We start from the raw sequence: 17,799 nt of genomic DNA, 5'->3' as shown, positions 1-17,799 counted from the left end.
TGAAAATACAAATAGGTGCGTAAAAATACAAATAAGTGTATGAAAATACAAAACAAGTGCGTAAAAATATAAACGGGTGCATGAAAATGTGAAATGGTACGTAAAAATACAAACGGGTGCGTGAAAATGTGAAATGATGCGTAAAAATACAAACGGGTACGTGAAAATGTGAAGGGGTGAATAAAAATATAAATGGGTGCGTAAAAATGTGAAGGGATGTGAGAATTGACTAAAGGATATAGGTGCGTGAAAGGGTGCGGGAATTGGTATAGGTGTATGAAAAGGTGCGAGAATTTACTAAAGGGTGTGGGTGCGTGAAGGGTGTGAAAAATGTGTAAAGGTTGCAAGGTGTAGGGTGCAGGGGTCCCGCACCCCTTTATAATTTATGAAGGGGTGCGGGAGCACCCCTTTACAATATATATTAATGATTATATATTATAAATATAATATATTTATAATATAAATATATTATATTGATAATATAATATATATCATAATTCTCCTGTACCCTTTTTATAATTTTCCCGCACCCCTTTTGTTTTTCCTGCACACCTTTTGTTTTTTACGCACTCGTTTATATTTTCACGCACCCCTTCACATTTTCACACATCCCTTCACAATTTCACGTACTCGTTTGTATTTTTATGCACATGTTTTATATTTTCACACACACCTTCATAATTTCAAGCACCTGTTTGTATTTTTACGCATCCGTTTGTATTTTCAAGCACCTCTTCACAATTTCACGCACTCGTTTGTATTTTTACGCACTCGTTTTGTATTTTCACTCACTCCTTCACATTGTCACGCATCTGTTTGTATTTTTACGCACTCGTTTTGTATTTTCACTCACTCCTTCACATTGTCAAACACCCGTTTGTATTTTTACACATCCGTTTTGTGTTTATTATTTTCACGCACCCCTTTTACAATTTCTGCACCTTTCAGAAAATTGTCGCACCTTTCTATGCACCCTTTCAAAAATTGTCGCACCCTCCACGCACCCTTTCAGCAATTGTCGCATCCTCCACGCACCCACAATGCTTGTTGCACCCTCCACACACCCTTTCAGTAATTGTCACATCCTTTTAGCAATTTTCGCACCCTTCCACGCACCCGCAATGTTTGTTGCACCCTTCACAATCTTTTTTACGCACGGGTGTGTGAAAATACAAACGGGTACGTGAAAATGTGAAGGGATGCGTGAAAATATAAACGAGTATGTAAAAAACAAAAGGGATGCGGGAAAAACAAAAAGGGTGCGGAAAAATTATAAAAAAGGTACAGGAGAATTATAATATATATTATATTATAAATATATTATATTTATAATATATAATAATTAATATATATGGTAAAGGGGTGCGGGAGATCCCCCGCACCCCGCACCCTTTAGTAAATTTTCGCACCTTTTTATGCACCTACACCAATTCCCGCACCCTTTCACGCACCCATACCCTTTAGTCAATTCTCGCACCCCTTCACATTTTTACGTACTCGTTTATATTTTTACGCACCCCTTCACATTTTCACGCACCTGTTTTTATTTTTACGCACCCTTTCACATTTTCACGCACCCGTTTATATTATTACGCACTTGTTTTGTATTTTCACGCACCTATTTGTATTTTCACACACTCGTTTGTATTTTCATTTCCTTCCCGCACCCCTTAACACTTTCCTGCACCCCTTTTGAGAAAACATACATTTTTGAAAAAAACGTACCTTTTTTAATATATCCATTATTTTTCATATATATCAATCGATTTTAAATTTAATTATTTTATAAATTTATAGATTTTATAAAATAAATTTTATAAAATTTGTAGATTTTATTCATAAATTTTATTCAATCTATAGATTTTCAATGTGTTTTTCAATTTTATTCATAAATTAACATTTTCAATCTGTAGATTTTATTCAATCTTTAGTATATCTGTTTATTAATCTATAGATTTTATTCATTACAGATAAATTAATCTTAATGCGTATAGTTAAACGTAAGTAATTAATCGATGAAATACTACGGTAAACGTTGAGAAATTAAATGAGGGTATTTTTGGAATAAAAAAATTAATTTGCTTAAAAAGGTAAAACATATGAATTGATGCCAAAAAATGTTTAAATGGAAAAGCAGCTTCCTATTTTAATTAATATCCCCCACTTTACGCTCTGTTGTTTTTAATTTTGTGTCTCTTGCTATGTAGCATAGGGCTGCAGCTGCACTAACCTTGTCCCTAATGTTAACTTTAGTATATGTATAATATCCCACTCTGTTGCGGACACCCCGAGATTTAGGGACAACGTTTTATGTTCAACCGTAGAAGTTTTTTTAAAAGCTGTGTTTTATGTATAACTTTGAATAGAAATAACGATATATTATCGTATGATTAAATAATTGATAATTAAGAATAAAATAATATTCAATTATATGATGATATATCATTATTTATATACATAATTTTATTGTTTAAATTTGTGTATCATAAGTTTAACAATTACTGTATAAACTTTTGTATTGTATATTACAACTATGAAATAGAACTTTTATAAGAATTCGCAATTAAATTAATAGTTTCTCAAAGTATAAGATAAACATATACGCGTATTTATGACATACTAATTTTGTAAATCTAATTACAATATATAATATCAGGTCAAATGACTATTTTCCCACCCAAGGTTTAATAAAATGTAATTATCACATTTAAGTTTAAAAAAACCAACTTTTTACTCATCTATTAGAGTCAATTATTAATTTTGACAATTAAAAGGTATTTATGAAATTAGTTATTTATACATCATCACTGTCGAGAAGATTAAAAAAAAGGCCAAAAGTCTTATTCCCCTCCCAGGTTTAGCCCATTCTCAAAAATTCTATCCATAAGGTTTTAAAAACCTAAACACCTATTTATGAGCTAATTTTTATTAAATTTTTTCGTTAGTTATAAGAATAAAATTGTTATTTTATCAATAATATTAAAATAACTAAAATTTTATTCTATTTTTCTCCTTTAATTTAAAAAACTAACAATTTTTTTTATCTAAAAGTTTGAAAAGCTGTATTTTCCCCTTGCTAAGGTTTACATTCTTTTCATTCTCCAATGATTGGACTTTAGTATAAACTGTCGTCATTCCATCCTTCTTCTTCTGTCGCCACCACTTATGACGCTAGACAAAGGTTGACGAATCCTTGATGTGACAAAGTTCGACAAAACTTGGAGATGAAGGGGCCAACTTCTCCATATTTGTTGTGTTTTTTGTCGAATCAACTCTAGATGAAGCTTCTATCATGCAATTTGTCTTCTTTTAAAGTTGAATAGACATAAAACTTGACAGATTCTCGTCATCTGGAGTCAATTTGATGAAGCCTTCGAACTTCATCACATCGGTGCTTCTTCATCTGTAGTGAAACATCATCGATGATGGTAGAAAGAGAAGGGAAGAGATGGTGGTTGTTGTTGTCACTATTGCTAGAGAGAAGAAAACTCTAAGGGTTTGTTTGGGGGGGGGGGGGGGGGAATGTCATTTTTCAAAGTTGAGATTGGGGTAAAATATTATTTTTTAAAACTTGGGGGTTAGATAATGAGATAAAATTATATATTTTTTAATATGAAAAGTAAAATGATGGTTTTACCCTCAGCCTTAATAAAATATTCTAATAAAAGTTTACTTATAGATAAGTGTTGGAATTTTTGAAGCCCTGCAAATGAGTTTTTACAACTGGGCTAAACCTTGGGTGGGAAGAAGTGTTTTGGCCTAAAGAAAAAAAAAAAGAGTGTTCCCCCAACCGTGTATTTTAAATCTTGGCATTAGAAAATATGATGAGTCTTTCAAAAGAATCAAAATATTTTGATCCATCCAAGCCATTGGCACCTTATTGTAAATACAACAAGATGATGCAGTTGTTTGCAAATCTATCTGCATGTTTCTATCTGAGAAAATTAGGTAATTTTTTGCACTGAAACATAGATGCTTCTTCAAGATCATTTTCTATAACATTAAATTTTAATATTAATTGTGGAATACATTAAACTGTTCCAAACTACAGTTACATGAATCAATAACCAAATCTCAGACTAAATTCATCTAGTCTGGTGCCACTAAAAAAAATTCTCAAACCAACTAGTAGTATAGCATGCCCACAATCTAATACACAAAAGACACTACAAATCAATCAGAACTTTATCCCACTGTATCTGTGCTTTTGCAAACTATTTATGAATACTTTGGACAAACAATGAGAAAGATTAAAAAACCAAGAAATCCTATGAATAATATGAGTAAGATTTAAATATGCATGCACACACACAAATCTTTCTATAAAAAGATAAAACAATCCAAGGAGATATGGGGATTATCAATGTCCTCCATGGGAATGGACTCACTCTCATGCTGAACTGCCGCTTCTTCAGCTGCAACTTCATCAATTTTAGAGCCAATTCTGTAAGTGCAAGTCTCTCTGTTCATCAAACAAACCCGCAATCCCATTGAATTGCTGCTTGGACTTGCAGGCCTGAAATTCTCTTTTCTTAAAGAAGAAACTGAATTTATTGCATTTACCTTAGCACCAACCATTCGGTTTGAACAGCTTTCTTTAGTTGTATTTGTCAAAAATCCCCTGTTACTATCACCGCTACTAAATCTCCTACTGGGCGAGGGTGATCTCAATGTTCTACTGGGCAAAGAATACGAAGAATTCTGCCACTCTGTCTCCTTACGAAAGCTCTTTTGTCGCATTAAAGGAGTTGGTGAGCTTGACCGGACTCTCTTTTGCGGTGTAGAAGTGTATATCCTTTGTGGGATTGATTGCTTGGTGAGTGTTGGAGCAACAAATGATTTCGAAGGTGAGTCAAACTTCTGAGCTTGAACTTTAGGGGTTGCCAAAGAAAGAGCAGCTTCCTTGATGGAATTAATGCGAACTATATGTGGATTTTCCTTGACACAAGACCAAAGAAACTCATTGGAGAAAGATCTGTCTTTCGAGGTCAGAAGGGAAGATGCGGTCGAGATTGATGAGCATGATTCAGTTGTGTTGCCTGTACTAGTAAAGGAAGAAACAGAAGAGGTACAACTGGGAGGCGAAGGAGGAGATGGGGAAATTTTGTTTGAGAAATGAATTGGAGTTGGAATTTTGGAAGCTTGTGAGATGACAAGCTTGTCTTGAACATGTTTTCGAAATTTTGATTCTCCTGAGGGAAATTTTGATTTCTTGGGTCCAAATTTGCTAATGCAACAACCCATTGTTTTCGAAATTGAATGAGATGGAGAGACAAATGAGCATAGGAGTATGGGTTAATGGAAGGTAGGGTAACTCTTTATATATATATAGTCTTGGTGTTTGTGTTTGAAAAAGCTTGAAAAGAAAAGGTTGGAATGTGCTTTAGTTATTTTCTTTTTCAGATTTTTGAAATTGAATCCGTTGTGCAACGGTTAGGTTGTGGAAGATTGGCGCTTGCGTTCAAGCTTATAATCATGTCTCTGATAAACTTTATTCCGCCCAACACCCACAGTGGGAATTGGTTACTGTTAAGTCCACTACCGATAGAGGCTTCGGCTCTTCATTTTGAGCCTATGGCAAACCAAGTGTTACATGTAGTGGTTTTGAAAACCAAATCCAGAATGTTATTCTCAAGAAGATGAAAGCCAGGAAATCGTAGATCAATATAATTAAATAGGGCGGCCCTGCGTTTTTCCTGGGCCAGCCAAGAACATAGGCCTGGTGGGCTGCATTGGGATCAGCCTGACACGGGCTGATCCAATCCACTGACACTTGTAATTAGATAAGACTATGTTTGGCGAATATTTTATAAAAACAAACAAAAGATATCCATAGCCCTGATGGGCAGCAATGTGTTGAAGAAAACTGTTCTTAATGGACTTAACTGAGACTTCTGCCTTGATTTTTGATGGCTGCATGGAGTATTCAAAGAATGGTAAAACCATAACCATATAATAAGAGTGACTGAATCTTTTAAAAATTGAACAAACAGAATGTGATTTGACCACTGATCAGCTGGTGTTTAGCTATCTTATCCACGATCTATTCAATTTACCTATTCAAATGTTGGATTTCTATTGTGTCTAAATATAAATTAATGAATCTGCATACTGCGTACGTGCATCAAACACTATTAGGGACTTGATGTATGTACGATATACACACAAATAGATTAAAAAAAAAAGAGTATGTTTTAAGGTGAATTTTAGTGTATTTTGCTCAATTTCCTTTAGTTTTATTTATCTTTTATAATTTGATTTGATTTTATATTTTGAATTATATTTTTAGATATTATGGAGAAGTTCGAGTCTTCTTCGGAGCAAGAATGGAAGCTTACGGTTATAGAATGATACGGTTATCTTTAAGGTTAGACACAATTAAAAATGAAAGCTTAAGGTTAAATAGACAAATAAGGTCTAAGTATGGAACCTGTTCTAAGTCTCCTGCGCTTGAAACTACAAATCTTTGCTTTAATTAATGTTACAATTGAAGTTGATTTGGTTGTCAAAACTAATGGCCACAGGTTAATATATGTGACTGTAAAATTTTAAATCTAATGATTCTAATCCATTTGATGACCCTTCTAATTGGCCAAAAGACTTATTCCTATGTAAGGTTTAGTGTAAACCCAAGTTCATAATTATTAATTTTTGAAAACTTAAATATCCACTCATTTGTTAAATTTTATTATTATTGTCAAAGATAAAATTTTTATTTAAACTCATATTTTAGAATTACTGTTAAGTTTTGAAATATTTATTTTTATCCCCCAACCTCATATTTCTCAGATATAAAAATTGACTTTTTCTCTTTAGGTTTAAAAACTGATTTTTTTCTCCTAAATGACAATTTAACCTTTGATGGTGATAGACGGGTTGGTATTTGAGTTTTTGAAAATTTGCATATGGGATTTGGGGATGCAAGAAACCTTGGGTGGGAATATGTCTTTTGGCCCTTCTAATTTAATTTTTACGATTACTTCTCTGGGTGCTACCATGGTCTTCACCAACTTCCTTCTTACCGGAATTACACTTGCATTAATCAGTGGCTTGGAAATTGGCTCTGTCTCCTTCCCCAGTTCCTCCGATGTGCTCGTGATTTCTTCAATAACTCAATGAACCTCAATCTCTCTGTGTGTGTGTGTTAAATGTATTGTATTTTGTGTTCCCTTTGAAATGTCAGAGTCTGGCTATATACAGTAGTTTTAGTAGAGGTGTACAGCTTTTTCTTTCAAATTATGGATCAGAAGCCTGTTTTTCATTGTTATACTTTTATTATGTATAGAAGGTTACAAGACCAACATGGCCAAACATAAATTAGTTCCAAATTTTTAGGCATTACAGCAGCTAATCTCCCGAATTTGGATAAGATGTAATAACAGGTTCCATTAAAGAATTCATTGAATACGAATTGCCTACAAATAAAAGTGGTTGCAAATATGCTCATTCCATTAGGAATGAAGAAAATTATTCTCCTCAATTAAACAAGAACCACAAATGTAAATGCTTTAAATAAGCATTCCGGAATCAACTTTGTGTCCACAAACGCAAACCATGCATGCTTACTTCCTGCATAAGGTATCAAATATATGCAGTCAGTGATGTCATTGAGCTTGCATCATCATCTGCTTTACAAAATTTTGCATATCTTAATTCTGACGCCAGGACCGTCTGTAGAGCAAAGTGCAGACACATAACATCAAACCCAGAAGGTTACAGCCTGACTATCTCATGGATTCTACTTTTCTTAATGTACAGTTTCTTTTCTAATGCTGGCTGGAAAACACAGACCGACAGGTGTGACAACAGGTTCCTAGATTTTCATTTTATGAGTATTTTATGTTTAGTTAGTATTATTATCGTTTTCGTGCTCAGCTAAAGTGTCAAAATTGTCAAACTTCGAACAATATTGGTGATGAAGATGCATAATTCAACGGATCCAAATTCGGAGCAGGCAAACAATGGGTCCACGTCAATATATTTGTTTGATATACTGCGAATGACCTTCAAGACACCCAATTTGACCAACAAAAGTTGATAAGAATGGATTATGGGTCGAAGCAGTCTAACTATACTTTAATCTCACCCATAGGGATAGCAGCAAGGAGTGGTCGAACTGAATAACCTATTTTCTATCTTTGTCCCCCATAGGGAAATCAATTTCTATCCCAGTCTATCCCATTACAAGAATAATAAAATTCCTTTTCCTCTACTGGTGGAAAAAAATCCTCTTTCCATTCCTTCCTTGTGGAAAAAAATTTCTTCTCCATCCCAATACCTTTGAGAAAAAAATTCTCTTTTGATATCTTTTAAACATAATATAAATATATTTAAAAATAAAATTAATTAAAAATAAAATTAATCTACTATTTTAAATACGCAAAAACATATGTTAACTACCTTAATATACACAAAAAAAATTTATATAAATTTAAAAAATATAAATAGTCTGAAATTATAAGAATATATTAGTACTTTAAGTAAATATAATAATATAAAGGGGTAGAAATAGGACTGGGAAGGGGACATATGATCCTTGTCTGCAGCCCTTCTCTGATTACAAAGATATTTTTTATCTTTATCCCCTTTTTCATTTCTATTGATAAATCTTTTTTTTTTTATAAAAGGAGATAAAAATTCTAAATTTAGGTTGAAATTATCATCTCTATTCATTGATCAATTCTAGTATTATATATATCATCCAAATTAATTGGTTGGAAAAGAGGAGAAATGACAAATCTTTCTTGATAAAAGCAATAGTTTACATGTTTATGCCATCGATATGAATTAGTTAATCAGTCTTCGCTCTCATGCGTGCGTGTAGATCTTGCTAATCCTATGAAATGCTTGTTTCGAACTAAATTTAACACCAGTGGGACCAGAGCCAACAGACTGTGCATGTCTCTGATAACATAAACAAATAATAAGAACAGCCGCCACCATAATAATAGTGTTTAAACTATAAAGATTCCTCAAGATGGAGTGGCCCGCAGCTAAACAGCTTTTTGAGACCTAAAAACAGAAGCTGAAAAAACCTTGAACTAGGACTGAAACCAGAATTATTAACCCACTCCAATTAATTAACGAAGATTTGTAAAGGCGGGCGAAATAGTTGTCATCATCAAACATAAAATTAAGAAAAGATTACTCCTTCATGAAATGTTTATTTTTATCCAATATATATGATCTTATATTCAAGAGGCAAAAAGCTCAGAGAATATAAGTACTAAAATGAAAGCTAAAATGGTAAACCATCGATCATCCAGTATAGCCAATATTTTATACATCAAACATTACTTTAATTATCATGCATCCATAGTACAGACACTAATAAAAAACACTTCCATCGCCAGCAAAAGTAGTAGTTTGAGACACAACAGAAGGATTTTATTTATACAAACATGCAAGTATTTGTCAAGTGCAACTGCTGGCAATTTGGACACTGATAATGCTATTAATTATTTGGGTGCACCTTCTTGTCATTTTCAGTGGAAGGATGCATAACTTTTTCGAGCATCATCGTCTTCAGCAGCTTCTTCTTTGCTGGAATGACGGTTGCATTATCCATCTTTGGCTGCTTGGATGCCTCTGAAGCCTTCTCCTTGTTCTTTTCCTTAGAATTGTTCATGTTTCCTCCAAGAATTCAAAGATGACTACTAAGCTTTTCACTCAGTTGCAATTAAAATGTCAAGACTCTCGGCTATTTATAATGTTGGACATCGTTCTAGCATGTAGAGCTTCTTTGTTTATCTCATTTAAATGTGGAAATCTCACTGAAAGTCATGGATCAGATGCTTGTTGTGTTCATAATATTGCAATATATCTGGTCGATGCTCTTGCCAAACCTGTTAAAAGAAAATATTCTTTAATATAATTAGTATTATTTTATCTTTAATTTAAAACTATCCAATAATATAACAACACATAATCTGAAAGCATAATTATGTATAAAAAAAATATATGTAGGCATAATTTCTTTTTCTTAATAAAAAAATATGACTAGAAACAAATTTAAATTTTTTAACTTTTGACTAATCTTCTATTTGATTACGAATCTTGGTCGGTAAAGAGACACTCTCTCAGTCAGATTTGCCCAAACAGAAGGAATCATCGCTCAGTTCTCTTAATATCATCATGTAACAAACTTTTTGCAACTTAAACAACAGTCGACATTCATTAATAAGAGAATTAATCTCTGATTTTGTTTATACAGTATTAAAACAAACGGGGAAAGAAATCAAGTTCAAACAATTTGAGACAGTAAAGTTGTTGATCATGTTCAGGCTCCACTAAATTTGCAAATGTAAACAAGAAAGAAATGAGCATTTGACATAGATTAATCAGTCGGATTATCTAAATAATATGAACCTAAACTACGTACCGACCAACATTTTCACCTTTATTCTCTTTGTTGGTGGAGGCAGACCATTTGCATCAATACTAAATTTAACTAGATATTATAGATAGGAACTAAAAAGTGCTACAATGCCATTGTATACGCGAACTCAAAAAAAAAAAAAATTGTCACTTTATTATAAAAAAAATAAGGATTATGCATTCAAAATTTGGTAAGGGATTTTGATATAGCATACTAATTGTCGATGTTGAAAATCGCATTAACGAGAAGTATACAGAATGGTGATGTGCAATTCAGTGCAAGCAATTAAGAATAATGAGAAATATAATAAACACAAAGACATTTTTAAGGTGGTTCGGCTTACTACATGAAGCCTACGAACACTAATATGTTATTAACATTTCGGATTTCAATTTGGTTGTGTAACAATATTGAATGTAAGAAACTATTGTCCCTAAGACTTTGTGCAATCTCTTATTTATAGGACAAAAGCAAAGGTTACATGTGTACTTACATAATTGAAAACCAAAACCCTAGTGCAATGGATCCAGACAAATTTCATTGTTAAAGAAAATAGATAATTATGTGCTTCCAAATATGTAGGAAGTTATTGTCATTTCATAATAGTGTGTAAAATATAAGGAATATGATTTTATGATTGTAAAGATGGACCTAGCTAGAATGTTGGGGAGATTGTAGAAATGGTTGAATTTGTTAGATCCAACTTTTTATGTTATTTTTAAATGGAAGGGTTTTTACGTATATTTTGGGGCAACTTGCATATAAATAATATGGCTTGTCGTTGTATACAATTCATATAATTAGTTATTTTATAATAGTTGGTCACTCTTTTGGTATTGCTTCTATAAATTTGACTAAAGAATAGTTTGACAACATAATATTAGTTTATATGAGAATTAATGTCTCAAGAAAATAATTAGAAGTGGAAAGTCCTTGCAAAGATGCATTTCTTAGACTTTGAATCTAAGTTCAAGCACTCATCGTTGGGAGTGTGTATAAGTTTGACAACCAAATAATCAAAGTACATAATCCACTTTTTTTCTTGTTCAAATTTCCTATACAGATTCTCTCTCTAATTTCCTTGACAATGGCTTGTTAATTCTTTCTAAAATTGTTTGGGTTGCTCTGCTCATGACACGGTCATGTTCATCTTTTCCACCATCATATTCTACTGTCATGTATGTTCTCACAAATATTGCACGCATATTCTTTCGTGACCATAAACCGTTCATACCTCATCATGCACCTCCACACACCATCACTTGCCCTTACTGCATTGTCACTTATCGTCATTTTCCTTTCACACGCCATTATCTGTCTTTCATGCACATTGGTTAGGTTTCGAGTTACTTTGACTTAGTTTCAACTAACAAGTTTATTTGATCCAGTTTAATTTGTTGATCAATTTGAGCCTCATGTGTTGGCTTTCTAGGTTGGAAAAACATGTTTTTGACCTAGGAATGCAAAATCTTAAGCATCACGATCTCAACTCCGATGATGTTAATTTTTGGTCTTTGTCCATCTATTTGATTTTAGCCGATGAGAAGAATGGGCGTGACCACACGACTCATGCTGGAGGTAGGCCAGGTGATGTTACCGCCTAAATCGTATCACAAAATTATGGCATAGTAGAGAATCCCTTACACGATTTGCTAGTAACCTATTTTCTAACTCTTATTGTCAATTGATACTAAGGGGGGAATGAATAGGCGTGAGCACATGACTCAAACTGACAGTGGCCTAGATGATATTGTCACCTAGAGTCACTGTAAAAACACTATAGAACAAGGAAGGGTCATTGATGGTTGTAGTTCAAGGCCCAATTTTCACTAAAAACAAAAACTTATCACAAAATTAATGTCAATAATTTGAAATTCAATCTTAAAACCCTAGAATTAGGGATTACTGAACCCTAATTTCAAAGTTTAATTCATCAACAAAGAATGCTAAATTTAAAATTGAATCAACTCATATTTTAGATTTTAATCCCAATTTCACAAATAACAAAACCTTATTTCAATTCAAAAATTTCAGAATCTATAACCTAATATACCTAGGTCTAATATTAAATACAATATAAATTTTGTACATAAATAAAATCAATCCTAATCATAGGATCATCACATATGTCATAAAAAAATGAAAATGAAAATTTAAGGTTAATGAAAATTTTTAATTGTGCCATGATCTTGAATCTATAATGTTTCTAAAATTCACCGGAAAGGTGATAAATATTTTCTCTTATTAAATATTATTAAATAATGACTTTAAATAGGTCAAACTATAGTATTTTGTAAAAAAAGTTACGACTGAGTCAATATATGGTTGGTTATTGGGCATTCCAATAAACTCTAAAACACATACCGATGTGCATTAAAGCTTATTGGACATTTTTGAATTATTACATTAAGTTTATCCATAAAATTTCACTAAATTATTCATTATATGATTTTACAAAATTAAAATCTAATTCCAACACTATATGCAGTAACAAGAAATTCGATTACATCCTGCATGGGTTGCAGAAAAAAATGGCAACATAGTAAAGAATTATAAGTTGAGTTATAAACTGAATGTATATTATTAACAAATATTATACAATTTATAGTATTATAGTATAGTCTAAAAAGGAATCATAATCCTATGAAACGAAAAAATAATATGGACCAAATTAAAATCATATCGAATCAAAATCAGATCGAATCAAATCAAAATCAGACCGAATAAGAAAATATATATTATTTAACACACCCATTCAATTGTAGCAGGAGCTCATGGAGCTATAATTGAAGACATAAGAAAAAGAAAGCGCTAATGAGATGATCTCTTGATAAATATATTTGTAAGCTGAGAGATAGTAAGGACATGTCGGAGTCGAATAGTCCCATGAGCAACTAACTCATGAATGCAATGCATATCGATATTGATATGTCGAGTACGAGCATAAAACATGAGACTAGTAGCCATGTGCAAAGCAAATTGATTATCACAAAGCACAAGTGTAGATAAGTGTAAGGGAATATTGAGTTCCCATATAAGATAACAAAACCATTGAACATAAGTAATCTCATGAACGAGTGTCTGGTATTCAAACTTTGCACTAAAGTAGGACATAACAACTTCTTTCTTGGTAGTCCAACAAACAAGGTTGTAGCCTAGGTTAACATAATCACCAAGGATAGAGCATCGTGTTGAAACATTAGTAGCCCAATCAATCTTTGAATAGGCAAGGAGATGAAGACTAGAGTCACGTGAAATGTGAGGCCATGAAATAGGGTGCCCTTAATATAGTGAAAAATGTGTTTGACTGTATGCATGTCTTTGTGAGTAGGAGCAAATAATTGTTAAGTGACTTGATTCATTGTAAAGACGATATCAAACCAAGTGAGAGAAAGATATTAGAGGTCACCAACCATATTACGATAAAATGTAATGTCTAGAAATAGGACATCATCATCAAATGTTATGTATGTGTGTGATTCACCTAACTCGAATTGGATTCTAGACTTTGGTGCAACACTTCATTTGACACCTAATGCTTCCGCCATGTCCTCTTCTGAACCTCGTATTGGTATGTTTTCTGTAATTGCTAGTAATGGCAATTCATTGTTGATTTCACGTCAGGGTCTATGTATCTATTTAAATCTCTTTATAGGGGCATGGAGGAAGATTTTAAAATTAAAGATTACAGAAGAATATTAACCACTCTGATACCATAAAAAATTATGAGTTAGATTATAAATTAAATGAATATTATTAACGAATGTTATACAATTTATAGTATTGTAGTATAGCTTAAAAAAGAATTTTAGTACTACAAAATAGGAAATATAATATGCACCAAATCAGAACTATACTAAATCATAATCAAAATTAGAGTAAGACTGAATAGGAAAATATATGTTATTTAACACATAGGTCATGAAGCAAGAAAAGTCTACTGAAAATAAGATTCTGTTGAGATCATAAATACAACACAGAAGTTTCAGATAACAAAGTCAATTTTTAGACCCACAAGGATCTAGGATTGATCTGTTTTTGTGATTTTCCTTATACCCGAATCTATAATTAGAATGTCCATTGATATTATCCACCAAGCTTCAAACCACGTCAACAGAGAAAGTAGCTGGGTCTCCTGCATGTATTCAAATTTTGCAGACGCGAAGGAACAGGAAGTTTGATTGTTATATTTATGCACTTAAAATCGCTTTCATCAGCACGAAAATGGAGGGTATTTCAAATTTGCACATGGAAGGGTCCACTATTAAATATACATGAAGCTTTACAATCTAAATAGATCTGATAATTTAATTATTGACTTGTTTGATAATATAGGGTGACCTTTTATTTTGATGTTGATGTTTAGTTAAGTTAATTTGTAAATTAATTATCCAGCTCTTGTTCTTGTTCATGATTTGTTTCACGTAGAATCTGATGTAATTCTTTTTTTTGACAAGCAAGATTTTGATACAACGTATGCCCATGGATAGTCCAATTTCAATATTCTTGGGTGGAGACACTATGATGATTTTATTAGTTCAAAAAAGATTAATTGGGAATTATGATCCGAGTCTGCCAGTTCACATTTATTAAACCAGAATTATTAACCCACTCCAATTGATTAAAGAAGATTTGTGAAAGGGGGCGAAATAGTTTTCATCATCAAACATGAAATGTTTATGTTTGTCCAATACATTTGAGCTTATATTGGAGAGGCAAAAAAGCTCAGAGAATAAAAGTACTAAAATGAAAGTTAAAAAGGTAAACCATCGATCATCCAATAGCCAATAACTTATACATCAAACATTACATATGTTATTACAACACTTCCATCACCAGCCAAAATAGTAGTTTTAGTTTGAGACGCAACAGAAGGATTTTATTTATGGACACACATGCAAGTATTTTTCAAGTGGAACTGCTGGCATGGCAATTTGGAAACTAATAATGCTATTTATTATGTGGGTGCACCTTCTTGTCTTTTTCAGTGGAAGGCTGCATAACTTTCTCGAGCATCAAATCTGCTATTACATATGTTATTCAAATTAATCGGTTGGAAAAAAAGGAGAAATGACAAATCTTTCTTTGTAAAAAAAATAGTTTACATGCTTATGCCATCAATATGAATTAGTTAATTAGTCTTCGCTCTCATGCATGCATGTAGATCTTGGTAATCCTATTAAATGCTTGTTTCAAACTAAATTTAACACCAGTAGGACTAGAGCAAACAGATTATTTATGTCTCTGATAGCATAACCAAATAATAATAACCACCGCCACCATAATAATAGTGTTTAAACTTTAAAGATTCCTCAAGATGCAGTGGCCTGCAGCTGAACAGCATTTTCAGACCTAAAAACAGAAGCTGGTAAAAACCTTGAACTAGGACTCAAACCAGAATTATTAACCCACTCCAATTGATTAAAGAAAATTTGCGAAAGGGGGCGAAATAGTTGTCATCATCAAATATAAAATTCAAAAAAGATTACTCCATAAAATGTTCACGTTATCCAATATATATGAGCTTATATTCGAGCGGCAAAAAGCTCAGAGAATAAAAGTATTAAAATGAAAGCTAAAAAAGTAAACCATCGATCATCCAGTAGCCAATAAATTAAACACCAAACATTACTTTAATTATCATGCATGCATAGTACAGACACTTATAAAAAACACTTCCATCACCAGCAAAAGTAGTACTTTGAGACACAACAGAAGGATTTTATTTATACAAACATGCAAGTATTTGTCAAGTGGAACTGCTGGCAATTTGGGCACCGATAATGCTATTAATTATTTGGGTGAACCTTCTTGTCATTTTCAGTGGAAGGCTGCATAACTTTTTCGAGCATCATCTTCTTCACCAGCTTCTTCTTTGGTGGAATGACGGTTGCATTATCCATCTTTGGCTGCTTGGATGTCTCTGAAACCTTCTCCTTGTTCTTTTCCTTAGAATTGTTCATGTTTCCTCCACGAATTCAAAGAAGACTACTGAAGCTTTATATCTCTATCTGTGTGAAATGTGCTGTATATATATTTTGTGTTGCAATTAAAATGTCAGACTCTCGGCTATTTATAATGTTGGATATCGCTTAGAATGTAGGGCTTCTTTGTTGATCTCATTTAGATATGGAAATCTCATTTGGATATATTTACTTTTGACTGATCTTGTATTTGATTACGAATCTTGATCGGTAAAGAGACACTGTCAGTCAGATTTGCCCAGACAATAGGAATCTTCACTCAGCACTCTTAATTTGATCATGAAAGTTGTTGCAACTTACACAACAATCGATATTCATTAATAATCAATTAATCTCTGATTTGGTTTATAGAGTAATAAAACAAACAGGGAAAGAAATAAAGTTCAAAAATTTTGAGACAGTACATATGCTGATGTTCAGGCTCCACTAAATTTACAAACCAGAATTTAGTTGAAGACAAGAAAGAAATGTGCATTTGACATAGATTAGACACGGCAGTGGACCGTGACGGGCCAGACTGGCTTTGGCATGCGTCACTGGGTTTGTGGGTCATGTCTCACCCAAGACTTGCATAGTAATGAGTCCTCATGCCAAACCAGCTCGTAAAAATTGTTAGACCTGTGGCACAACCTTTTATATATATATATATATATATATATATAGACTCATATCATGTAAAGCCTTTAATAGGTCAACTTGGGGGTCTTTAGTAGGTTAGTCTATTAATTTTAATAAAAAATAAATTTTATATTAAATACTTTTTTAATTTATGTTTTCTATTATTACAAATATGTTAGAAAATTGAATTGTAATTAAAAAGAAAATACAAACTTTTATATAATAGGTGAGTTAAGTTCTTATAATCAATTTCACTAATGTGAGATTTAAAACTTGAGTTTAATTGAAAATATACATAGTGTTTATTTATAGTGGGTGAAGAAAATAGGTAATTGTATTCATTTAGATGTGAGACATTTTTACACTTACACTTTTGTATTTTGCACTCTTCCAAAAGTATCCAAAATCTTAAAAAAAACAATTATTCACTTCTTTCACCTATTATAAATAAATGTTTAATATTATGTTTTAACCAAACTTAAATTTTGGTTATCTCATATATGTAAGATTCATCCAAAAAATTTAACTCATTTTTTTAAATCTAAAATTTTCATTTCTCATAAAAATTTATAATTTTTTATATTATAATTATTATTTTTTATTTATTATTTTTTAATTTTTTGGGCACAATATCATGTCAGACTACAGCGACCTGTAGGCATGAAAGTCAAACCGAGCTAAAATAAAGGGAGGTTGGTTCAACCCCTTTGACACCTCTAAATATATTAATTAATACCTCCAATTAACTAAATATGAACCTAATTGACATATTGACCAACATTTTAACTTTTATTCTCTTTGCTTGTTGAGATAGCACTT

At 32.3% G+C, this 17,799-nt stretch overlaps 1 protein-coding gene across 1 annotated transcript; it reads right to left on the bottom strand.

Annotated features, from left to right (window-relative positions):
• Window positions 1-3,976: 3,976 nt before the first annotated feature.
• On the bottom strand, window positions 3,977-5,284 carry LOC123230020. The gene has a single exon (XM_044656112.1). It carries the CDS (start codon window positions 5,242-5,244, stop codon window positions 4,321-4,323), a length of 924 nt encoding a protein of 307 aa, XP_044512047.1. The 5' UTR covers window positions 5,245-5,284; the 3' UTR covers window positions 3,977-4,320.
• Window positions 5,285-17,799: the final 12,515 nt, after the last annotated feature.

Source organism: Mangifera indica, chromosome 11 (assembly GCF_011075055.1).
Source record: "Mangifera indica cultivar Alphonso chromosome 11, CATAS_Mindica_2.1, whole genome shotgun sequence".
Lineage (NCBI taxonomy): Eukaryota > Viridiplantae > Streptophyta > Magnoliopsida > Sapindales > Anacardiaceae > Mangifera > Mangifera indica.
Note: the sequence above shows the minus strand (reverse complement) of the source record. Positions and strands in the feature narration are given on the sequence as shown.